Source organism: Lolium perenne, chromosome 6, assembly GCF_019359855.2.
Source record: "Lolium perenne isolate Kyuss_39 chromosome 6, Kyuss_2.0, whole genome shotgun sequence".
Taxonomy (NCBI): Eukaryota; Viridiplantae; Streptophyta; class Magnoliopsida; order Poales; family Poaceae; genus Lolium; species Lolium perenne.
The window spans coordinates 8,706,532-8,718,088 of record NC_067249.2 but is presented as its reverse complement, the minus strand read 5'-3'; the positions used below and the strand labels follow the sequence as shown (position 1 = coordinate 8,718,088).

At 47.5% G+C, this 11,557-nt stretch overlaps 2 protein-coding genes across 2 annotated transcripts; one reads left to right on the top strand and one right to left on the bottom strand.

Moving 5' to 3' along the window:
- The first annotated feature begins 214 nt into the window (after positions 1 to 214).
- LOC139832276 (uncharacterized) lies at positions 215 to 1,153 on the top strand. The gene has a single exon (XM_071821996.1). The coding sequence runs from the start codon at positions 215 to 217 to the stop codon at positions 1,151 to 1,153; it is 939 nt and encodes a 312-aa protein (XP_071678097.1).
- A 5,141-nt stretch (positions 1,154 to 6,294) lies between these two features.
- LOC127310888 (uncharacterized) lies at positions 6,295 to 8,722 on the bottom strand. The gene is made up of 3 exons (XM_051341514.1): positions 8,610 to 8,722; positions 8,462 to 8,519; positions 6,295 to 8,256 (listed from the first exon to the last, which is right to left on the bottom strand). Exons 2-3 carry the CDS (start codon positions 8,491 to 8,493, stop codon positions 7,011 to 7,013), a joined length of 1,278 nt encoding a protein of 425 aa, XP_051197474.1. The 5' UTR covers positions 8,494 to 8,519; positions 8,610 to 8,722; the 3' UTR covers positions 6,295 to 7,010.
- Between the last annotated feature and the right edge of the window lie 2,835 nt (positions 8,723 to 11,557).

Here is an 11,557-nt window from a genome sequence, read left to right as displayed (position 1 = left end):
TAATTGTGGCAGATGTGTTGCAGCGGCTAATTCGCCAAGACCCCCTGCTGGATCACCCCCTTGTGGACGGTGACCCCTGCCAGGTTTTGCAATATGCTGATCCTTATGAGAGCCGACCTGACTGCGGCAATGAGGCTGAGGGCTTTGCTTGAGCAGTTTGCGGATGCGACGGGACTCACAATGAACTTTTATAAGAGCACCCTTGTGCCAATGCATGTGCCCGCTGAGGAGCTGGAGGCGATCCAAGCGGCACTTGGGTGCCGCGTTGAGGGCTTCCCTCAAACCTACCTTGGGCTGCCTGTCTTGCGAGAAGCTCACCTTGCACCACTTTGCCCCTTTGATCGCCAAAGTGGACCGGTATCTGTCAGGGTGGTGTGCCCTCCTCCTCTCCGCCGGCGGGCAGATTGTGCTGCTCAACGCGGTGCTCGACACCCTTCTCACCTTCGCTATGGGTGCCCTTGAGCTCCCGCCGGCCCTCCTCCGCGCCATCGACGCGCTGCGCCGGGCCTTCCTTTGGAACGTCGTTGACCGCGCCTCCGGCGCCAAGTGCTTGGTTGCATGGGATGCGGTCTGCCGTCCCAAGCGGGAGGTTGGCCTGGGCATCAAATGCCTCGCAACGAAGAATGAGTGCCTGCAGCTCAAGTTGGTGCATCGCCTCCACTCGACCGTCGACGCCCCGTGGCCTTGTTGGGCATGGAGCCCTGCTGCAGGCCATGCCGTGCCCGAGCACCATCGGAAGCACCTCACTGCACTGATGCCGCTCTACAGGGGCATCTCCACGGCGAAAGTTGGTGACGGCCACCGCACGCTGTTCTGGCTTGACACTGGGATCAGCGGCGAGACCATTGGCAACAGGTGGCTTGTCCTCATGTCGCACGCCCTGCGGGGTGATGCCACTGTTCACTCGGTGCTCACCGTCGGCGTGCGCCAATCCTTGGTGCCGCCTCTCACTGACGCGGACGAGCGGCAACTGCCCGCCCTCCTCGCGCTTGTGGATGGGGTCGTGCTCGCTGATGCCGCAGACTGGCTGGACGCCTCCGCCATGTCAAGCTGCGCTCGTGGGGCGGCTCCCTGTCATGATTTCGTCTGGAAGAACTCAGCTCCCTCGAAAGTGCAATTCTTTGCTTGGTTGCTGACCAAGGCCAGGATCTAGTCCAGGGCAGCGTTGCTGCGCAAGAATATCCTCACCGCTGCGAAAGCTGGGTACCCCATCTGCCAGGTCCCCCTCGAGACAGCCAACCACATCTTCTTCGGCTGTTCCTTTGCGCCGCGCTTCTGGGACATGATTGGCTTCAGCTTCCCCCTTGACGCCGATGTCCGGCTCCTGCACGAGTATGGCGCACCCGCTGCGGTTCCTGCTGACTCAGCTGTCACCTTTACGCTTCTCTGCCTTTGAAACCTGTGGAAGCATCGCAATGCTGTGGCCTTCAGGGAGCAGCAGGCTTGCCTGCCCCTCCTGCTAAGGACTTGCCGCGAAGAAGCGCGGCTCTAGCGCGTGCGGCTCCCCGGCGACCAGGAGCTCTCTGAGGTAGCCTGGCTGCGCTGCCTCACCCAGGGCACCGCGGAGTATGTTGAATCTCGTTCATGATTTTTCTCGACTGCTTATAGAAACCACATAAAGAAAACTAATCATTAGTTGTTTAAGTATATAATAGAAAAAGATTTCAATTGGTAGACATGGCTTAGTGGTCTATATTACTGTTCATTCATAGTTGGGGGAAGTACGAATTTATTGTCAAATTATCAATTTTCACATGTGAAAAATGCTAGCCCAAATATTTTCCACTGCCCTTCTCCGAGTGCGTCTCGTATCCAGGTGCTCGTATCCCTCCTTAGAAAGGAATTTTGTGGCTAGCTCTGGGAAGCAAATTTGGTGCACATGAGCACCAGTGCTCTTATCCAGAGCAGAGGCGAATTGTGGAGAGGCTTATAACTCTGCGAATTGAGCTAATTCCAGTTTTGATTTGCCAGCTACTTGTTTCATGGCTTTAATTTGAGCCGCGGATCCTACTCTGGAAACAGAAATACCCACATTAATAGCAGGTCGAATTCCGGCATTGAATAGATCTGAAGATAAGAATATTTGTCCATCTGTAATGAAGTCGGCTTACGAATTTATACCAACTATCAAGGAATTCCTAAAGTTTTGGGTGGAATGGGAATTGCTATTCTTTCTACTTCTCGAGGGATAATGACAGATCGAGAGGCTCGACTAAACAGAATTGGAGGAGAAGTCTTATATTATATATGGTAATCGCTGTGGCTATAGTACCCGAATTCTATCTGGACCTTCCTATTTTGAAAATAAAAATGGAAAAATAGGAGAAAAAATAAAAATGACAGAAAAAAAAATAGGAGAGAAAAAAAAAACCCGAGAGAAGCAAAAGTCACTTTGGACAGATTTATCAGATTGGGATATTCTTGATCGATTTGGTCGGATATGTAGAAATCTTTTTCATTATCATAGTGGATCTTCAAAAAAACGGACTTTGTATCGACTAAAGTATATACTTCGACTTTCATGCGCTAGAACTTTAGCTCGTAAACATAAAAGCAGGGTACGAACTTTTATGCAACGATTAGGTTCGGCATTTTTAGAAGAATTTTTTACCGAAGAAGAGCCCTCAGTTTTTAAAATATTTAAAAACTAAATTTCTGCATTTCAAAAAATCATCACATTTATTCCATGAATACATACACATATTTTGAATATTCATGAAAGTTTCGGTAGAAATTGCATTGTATTTTAAGCTACAGAAAAAAAAAACAAATTTGTGGCTACGTATAGACGTATATATTTGTCAGAAATTTGTCTTTTTGTATAGCTTAAAATATAACATATTTTTCTTCAAAATTTCTACCGTACCTTCAGAATGTTTGTATGTATGTGAATATTTAATTTCATATTTTTTCAAATCCAAAAAATATGATTTTTAAAAATCAGGAGCACTGGTGCTCATGTCAAATACACTTTTCGCTAGCTCTGCTGCCATTCTGAGGTACAGATAGCAAGTTGGTATTCTGTTAGATTTTGGAGCGGCAATCGGTTGGTTGTTGGAACCCCTGCTATGTTTTACGCATGGAAGAGGTACACGTGCTGATTTATCTAGTCTGGTCAGCTGCAGGTTGTGGCTACAGAACCATCAAGTTACAATGCAGACACAGCTAGTGTGGCCACCTCGTGTGCATGTTTTTGTTTGGCTCCTTGGAAAATGCTGTCGGAACATGCAATTTGTGCATTCTGCAATTGGTTGAGGTGCTCTTTTTTTTGAAACGGGGGCAAAAGCTTTGCCCCAATCCATTAATTAAGAGAGAGTGTTTGGGCAAGATAGCCCTTACAAAACGAACCAAGGAGGGAAGACCTCACTCTCCCGGCATGATTTCACGCAAACGTTTAGCACCCGCCAACACCCACAAGCGGGCTTCTTTCTTAATCTTATCTAACAACACAAAAAAGGGGTATGCTTGTTGCGGAAAATGCGTGCATTCCGCTCATTCCAAATTTCCCAAGTAACAAGAAGTGTGAGGAAGGCAACGGCTTTGCGGTTAGTCATGGAAGACCATCATTGCTTAACCGAGAGCCCACCCATTGCGAAGGTTGAATGCCAGTGATGCCAAGCCATGTCCTTAACGAGATCCAAAGCCGAGCGGTGAACCGGCACTCCACAAAGAGATGATGCACCGACTCCAAAGATTGCTTGCAAAAGGGGCACACGCCACAATTTGGCCAACCCCTTTTTTGAAGCCGGTCGGCGGTCCAAATCCGGTTTTGGAGAAAAAGCCATGCAAAGAACTTCGCTTTCGGGGTGGCCCAAACCTTCCACACCGTCTTATGCATGATGGAGAGGGTGGAACCAAGGAATCACACCTCATAAGCGGACTTAGCCGAATATTGCCCGTTCGCCGTGAGGTTCCAAGAGATGGAGTCCTTCACTTGGTCATCAAGGTGCACATGAAGTAGTAAGGACCAAAGCTCGACAAATTGGAGAAGGTGGTCCATAGAGAAGTCTTCATCCAAGGTGATCTTGTGCACCCAAGCATTCCCATTGAGAGCATCGCAAACCTTCTCCTTCATGAAGTTGAGGTGCTCTTTTCAATCCTATCCAGCATGAAGTTTATAAAACATGCATTTCTGGTGGTTTACAACTACTATATATTGACTGAAAATGGTGAGCATATTCTCTACGCAAATGAATACTAATTGTTCCGGCCAGCCACCAACGACGTTCAGCTTTACCTGGGGAAGTTTGCCCGCACTCTCCGTTTAAAGACAAAGATTTTTTACGCTTAGAGCATCTCCACCGGCGCCCTCGGTAGCGGTACCGATAGCGATTTAGGGACCGGAATCGAAAATGGGCTCGCACCAGCGCGTTCCAAACGAAGCCGGCCAATTTTTGAGCCCAATAGAATCGTCGGTAACCCGTGCCAGCCCCTTCACCAAGAGCGCGAATCGGAGACGCCGGCGCCTCACGAGGCTGAAAATTTTGGGCGTGGGAGCCGCCTGTCAGCCACAAATCCCAAAAGTCACGCCAACGGGAAGTGGCGTGGCCGACGCGTCAGCGGCTCATTCAGTTTTAACCTAACCATCGCCTACCTCGCGACGAGAGTTATTGGGGTGCAGCCGCGGTGCAGTTTCCGCAGACGCGCAGTGAACCGTCCCATCGTGCGCGCCTTGCTCTTCGTGCTGGCGTTAATGAGCGCCACCGCTCCCCCGTCTCCCTCCGGCCTATAACAAGGGCCGCCTCTCATCATCTCTCTCACACACAAATCCTAGCACCTCTCTCCCCAACCCTAGCCACCACCATCTGAAGAGACGATGCCATGTCTGGTCGAGGCCGAGGCCGTGGTCGCGGCTGTCGTCGTGGTCCTGGCCGCGACAGAGCTGCACGCTCACCGTCGCCTGGGACTCCGTCGTCTTCATCGTCGGATCTGCAGGAGGTGGAGCGGCGAGTGGTGTGCGAGTTCGTCATCGTCCTCAAGGGCGACCCACACGGCATCCAGAGGTTGTCGGACACGTTCGCCGACTTCGTCGCCGGCGACCAGCCGGGCTCGCTGCATCTGCGGGAGGCTGCCTACGGGTGGATCGTGGACGTGATCTACGACGCGCGCGGCAAGATGTACCTCCACATCGGCTGGGAGAAGTTTGTGCGCTACCACCACCTCGAAGCTGGCTACGTGCTCATGTTCTCTTACTTTGGCGAGGGGGACATGAGCGTCAAGGTATTCGACGAGACACGCTGCCGCCACCACTACCACGGCGACACTGATGAGGAGGACGACGACTGAGTGTTGTTTCTTCGCAGCGAAAATGGGCACGCATGTTTTTGGATGTTCTTCCTCGAAAGAACCAACAGGGGCACCAGCACCAGCTGGATTTTCCAGTTTGGGTGACTAGGTGTGTCTGATAGTGTTCTTTCTTGGCAGCGAACACACGAAACCTGCGATGTCTGCCTAGTTAGGTTTAGTTATTTATTAATACTTTATATTTGTGTCAACCATGGTTCAAACTATGCATTAGTTTGTGTAAAACCATGTTCCAAATTATATCTTCGTGTAAACCATGTTCCCAATTATGTGTTAGTTTGTGGAATGGAATATTTCTTCTCTTTATTCGATTTTCTATGCTTTTATTTGTAATTTTAATTCAAAAAAAATCTATCGGGGCTGCCGATTTGGGGGCACCAGTGTGGGAACAGCTCCCTCAAATAGAGGATGCAGTGCCGGCTTCCCCCATACGGAGGTGCCGGCCCCTCTACTGGCGACTATTTGGGGACCGCCGATGAAGATGCTCTTAGTATTCCCTATGGCCAAGTCTCAGTGGTATGGACGACCTCAGTCGATGCACGTATGTTGATGGTGTGTGGGCACAACACCATGGCCAATGGGTTGTCGCTGTGGAAGTACACGAGGGCATGGACTACCGCCAGCCTCCGCCTTCTTTGGCAACTGTGTCAAGTACCTCCCTCTTCGCTCGTTCCACGAGAACCGACATATCATGTGTCTCACCCACGTTGCGGATGTCAACCTAGGAGCATGTGTAGGTGGAGGACCCACTAGGGACACAAACAATGGGCATGGGGTAGATACGTGGGAGAAGCTCGTGTAGTAGGGGTCATCGCGGTGTGCATGCCTATCTAGACATAGCTTGACTTTCTAAAAATAATATAAACCTTAAACTTTAGGATGGAGGTAGTATGACTTAATGTTAATATTTTTTATTCAATCTTTCTTTCCAGATATATTAGAATAGACTACATAAAAAAGAAAGATATATTAGAATAGACAACTCCGGTGCATGGGATATAATAAGGTGCATAAAATCAGCATAAGACATATATCACCATGAGCATGAGAATCAGCTTTAAAGTCTGGAAAGGATTGAAACCAGAGCCAGAGAGATGGCAAAGTAAAACTAAGTGCTTTATCATCCATCCATGCTTATTCTTCACGTGGCATTTCTGTTACAAAGAAGAGGGAACCATCAAGGATCAAGATGGACACAATTAAGCATCAATGAATTAAGAGAATTGACAAGAAAGCTGGAGACAATTGCACCATTGGTAGAGTTGCCCCAATGAACAATAATACAATTGCTCAAGGAAATTTTCCTTGTACAACATGAATAGTGCAACAGCACTTGGCATGGACATCTTTTCCTTGTCCAAAGAAATTGTGCTTGTACAACATGAACAGTAGCGTTTGTAATCATCTTATGGGTCTGAAAAGCATCGCAAATGTTGCTTAACTAGTATTCCAAAAAAATGTCTTATGGAGTCAATCATATACCTATCGCCGATATTTGTAGAGCTATACTAAACAATGTGCTGATTACTGAACGAATAGTTAAACTTATAAGGATTGTAAGTGTGACAATGCATTGCGTCCACAACTAATGGATTGCAATGACCTGTTGATGAAACCTACATATTTCAACACTCAAAGCACAAATGGAAACAAAGGATTAAATAGGAAAAATAAAAACCCAAGGCACATTGCAAATATTTGAATCCTTAACAAGAGCAGTATATATTGAAAACATATAAATTCCCAGAGGCAAACCTTGATGGATCATCCTTGAGCAAAGGGAACGTGGGGGGCCAGATCATCATAAAAGGGTAGACTTCACCGAACCCTCGTTCATTATTTGTTATCTCATACACTTTGTGTATTGCCCTGCACTTGATGTCCAAGTAAAACAAGCACCCATCCATCTCCAAGAGCATAAACTCGGCATTATCCTCCACATTTTTTATTTTCGGAGAAGTATTGCAACTCAGCATGCTCAAACTAGGGCACGTGTCACCCAAGAAAATGGTGTCCACTAGCAACCAGCTGTCACTCTCGTGGAGCCAGATGCAAAGTTGGAGCTCCTTGATCTGGACGAGATATACGCCAGCAGCACACTTGGCCCGCGAAAACATGGTGTTTTTAAGGCCATACTCAACACCTTGTGGTAGATGAATTATGGAGTAACATGAGGCCGTCAAATCCAAGACAACAACATCGCTCTTGCCAGATGGCATATAGATTTTATCGCTGCTGATCACGGGTTTTGGTGCCAAACAAGGAGGGGGGATCTGGCCTATGGCAGAGTTGAGCATGCACCAGACACCATCTCGCAGCATATATACGTGCACTGTATGTTTTCTTTCCACCATAGAACATTCCGTGGTAGACTGCACCAACACAGCCAAGTAAGACAGGCTGTCATCATCTTCTTTTGAGAGGATTGGACAGTAACTGTAGAACTTGTCGGTTTCGGGCGGTGGGAATTTTGGGACGATGGCCATGCCTCTCTCAGAGCAACGCAGGCTGAGCACTCCCCTCATGACTCCACTTTGGGAGAAGAGGATGTTGCCGTTCCGGCAGTCGGAGATGTAGGTCGACAGTGCTGGTACTCTTCGGTAATTGTCGAAGCAAGAGGTTGCTCGACGGATTAGGGCGGCAAGCTCTGGAGGCTGAGGCAGCATCGGGAAGAAACGTGGAGTTCGCTGTGGTGTCCAGGGGTTGGTGTAGAAGCCGAGGATGCAGGGTGGGTTCAGCTCGCGGAAACGGCGGAGGAATGCGGAGTCAGATGCATGCCGTAGCCACCGCCTGCACACCAGGGCGGCGCAGACTAGGCTGGTGGGGAAGTTGACACGGAGCAGGATCTCGATTAGGAGGTCATCACCGCCGAGCACCTTGGACACCGACGCCGAAGTCGGTGCTGGGGAACATGTCCCGCCAACCACGCGTGGTTTCTTGTCGTGGTCGAGCCTGGAATTTGAACACATCAATCGATCTATCCATCCAGCATAACATATGAAAATTGGCAGCGATCGACAAAGAGATGTAAACTGCAAACGGACATGAATTATTTAGTAGACTATAATTTCTTAAACCAGTTGTCACCACAAAGGAGCCAACACAGTAATCCATCCACCAACGGACATGTTCAAATACAGTGCACGTAATGTCATACCTTTGGGGAATAATCTTCTCTGAAGGATCCATCGTCAATCTAGGCTAATTCCTGAACACTGCCGCGAATTTATTAGGGACAAAAACCTAGCCAGGTAAGGATTTCCCGCCAAAGAACAATAGAAAGAGACTTCGAGAGGAGGTCTCACATCGATCGACTTGGAGGCGGGAGGGAGAAGAAGCTTTGGTAGCCGCCGGCGCCGGGGACGGGCGAGGTTGTTCGGTCGAGCTGAGCTGGGTAACCTGAAGTAATCCATCATGAGCTTCAAATAGAAATGGCCCATAGCTTGGGAGCTCCAGCCTCTCATCTACTGTGGGCCTGGGCCAGCCTTTTCCACAGGCCACCCCTCTTCCGTTTCTCTTCCTCTTGCTTTCACCACTAAAATCCCCAAAGCCGATTCCAAAATTTGGATGCCCGAACCAATTTCTGGAGTAGCAAAGAAGAGCGTGAAGCTCATGATGCCGGGTACCACTAGACAAAGATCAACCTTCTGAAAGGTCTGGTCCGTCCGCGAGCGATGCTCATGACGCGTGGCCATCTGCACGCGCGGCGTGCACGTGTACTTCCTCGCTTTCCCGCGGGCACGTGCTTATCTGACTTGCCGCGCGTCACGGGCAAAAACTCACATGCAGGCCTTCCGCTCGCTCAATCAAGTATTTAGCCCATGCATGAGGTATTTTGGGATATTTAGGGTAATTTGACCCATTTTTAAAGTTCTATTTGAGAAAAAAATTTATTTAGAGCAAAGCTAGAACATTAGTACAGATTGCTTCATTACTTTTAGTGCAAAATTTTCTCAAGCTCAATGACAATGCATGCAATGCACATGAACAATTATCATTTATTTTATTTAGCAAACTTGGGATGTTACATACTTGTAGTGTGAAACATCAAGGCATTCAAATCAGGTAGGCCCGCTCATGAGGTTCCAATGCTCCAGGTCATCGTCTTCACAAAATATTAACCCTAGAAAAATTCTAGGTCGATTTGACTTCCTTTAGGTCCTTAAAAGATAAAAATACATAAAATGGAAAATTCCTCTTCTCTACAGGTATAGCTAAAACAAGGGAGATTATTGGTAAATATGTGGAAATATGTATCGATAAACTATAAAATTCACATATACATTTTACATGCACCAGTGTGTCACCCTATAGATTTGGAAAAGCCCAAACATGATCAATACACTTCTCCGATCAATAACAACTAAAGGCAAAAGCTGCCTCTGTTGCCACCCCTCTCGACGGAGGACGGACTCGCTCGCCCTCCTCATCCAACGCGCTACGCAACTTGGGGGCATTGGTTTCCAACTTGGGGCGACCTCCTACATCAACAACCTCGTTGACACAAGCCACGGCATTTCGTCAACGCGGAATCGTTCCACATTATCAAGGAGGCCACCGATGTCGTCCTTTCTAATTCGACCGGCTACATCACCACCACGCCCACGCCCTGTTTGATGGAGTGCTGGACCCCGATGGCACGAAGATGATGCCAGTAGTAACGCTGGACTGACGCCTACCACCTGTTTGCCAGTTTGACCAAGTGGCGACGCCTCCACATTGTTGTCTGTGATTACCCCGTGTGCAATGCAACACCGATGACCACTACTTCTGTGGAGGTGGTTTACCCTAATGCTCCCATACCTGTTGCAGCCATCCACCGTCTTCTAGTCTGAAGCCGGAGCCACCCGGCTGGACATCGATCAAGAGTGTTCTGGCAAGCACAGCGTTCAGCTCTCAAGCACAGTACATGCAACGCTAATTATGGCTGACACAGGAAACGGGATTCACGTTGCAGGGTCATGCCTTTTGATCATGGACGGAAGCTTTAGTCAAGTGTTCAACATTTATTATATTCATACCTTACGTGGAAACAGAAAAGGTCAGACGGCCTAAACTAAACCCTAACTGAAACTAACATTGACGACACACAGGATTATTCAGATAACAAGAGTGATCAACTTCCCCATCTTAGATACACCAGTGTTTCTAGAACACCTCTCCAGCTAGTATTTATCGCAGCATGGTTGTCCCCAAGACTCGAAAGAAAAGCAATTACAAAGTGAAGTATTGATTTGAACACAATGAGAACAGTCGGCAATGAGAAGGCCACTTGATCAGACAATGTATTGTAAAAGTTTCTGAAAACAAACCCTCGCATACAACTTTAACCCGTGATCTCCAAGAGTGTCTAGGAGGGGCTTAAGGGTAGGGCTCCACAATTTCATGACAACATCATCCTCCACCTGAGGCAATGCCAGTCAAGAACTCAAGCAGAACTTCACTGACACTTATATAATATCTGCCTGGTCCCAGCTACTCCAGAAATTGGTTCGGGCATCCTCACGGGGTGGCCACAATGCCTCCTTTGGGTTGGGACCATAGGAGAGCAGCGCGCCAGCCTCCATGACAAGCAACATGCTATGGATTTGTGCCGACCGGCAAGGCTCAGCAATCAAGCTTATTGATCCGTAGTGGAAGACTACAGCCTGAGTACAATAAAAGTTGCGAGACATTTTCCTTCAGACATGTAAAATGGTGCAGTAAAGCAACATAACATCAGCTCAACACCTTTAAGTGTGATATCATAATGATTAAACCTATATTTTTACGCGCATATGCGCAAATCTTACCGTGAACATGTGAACTATCTATAGCGCATAGACTAGTACTTGCTTTGGTTTGTCCCAAAAGTAACACTACACTTTTTCATTGGGAGATTCATCTCATTCCTGTAGTAGGAGCAAAGACAAAATCATGTGTGTGATTATATAGAAGGAGCAACTACATCAAGAAGATTAACTTCCATTCATGCAAAAAATGTGCCAGTCCCTCCACTCACGCCTACTTATCAGTTCATCCTACTTCGATGATTAACACACATTGATACATATTATACATTATATGTCCATTGGTAAATCTGTTGCAAACTGAGAGATATTACTCTTTGTAATGGTTGATGTTTATATTCATTTGCATAAGAATATCTGAAAAATTATGTTGTCTTGTATTTGCTCCAACACTATACTTTTTTATCTTTTGGAGATTCGTTTGATTCCTATAGCAGCAAATGAACTGAACTTTTATATGAGAT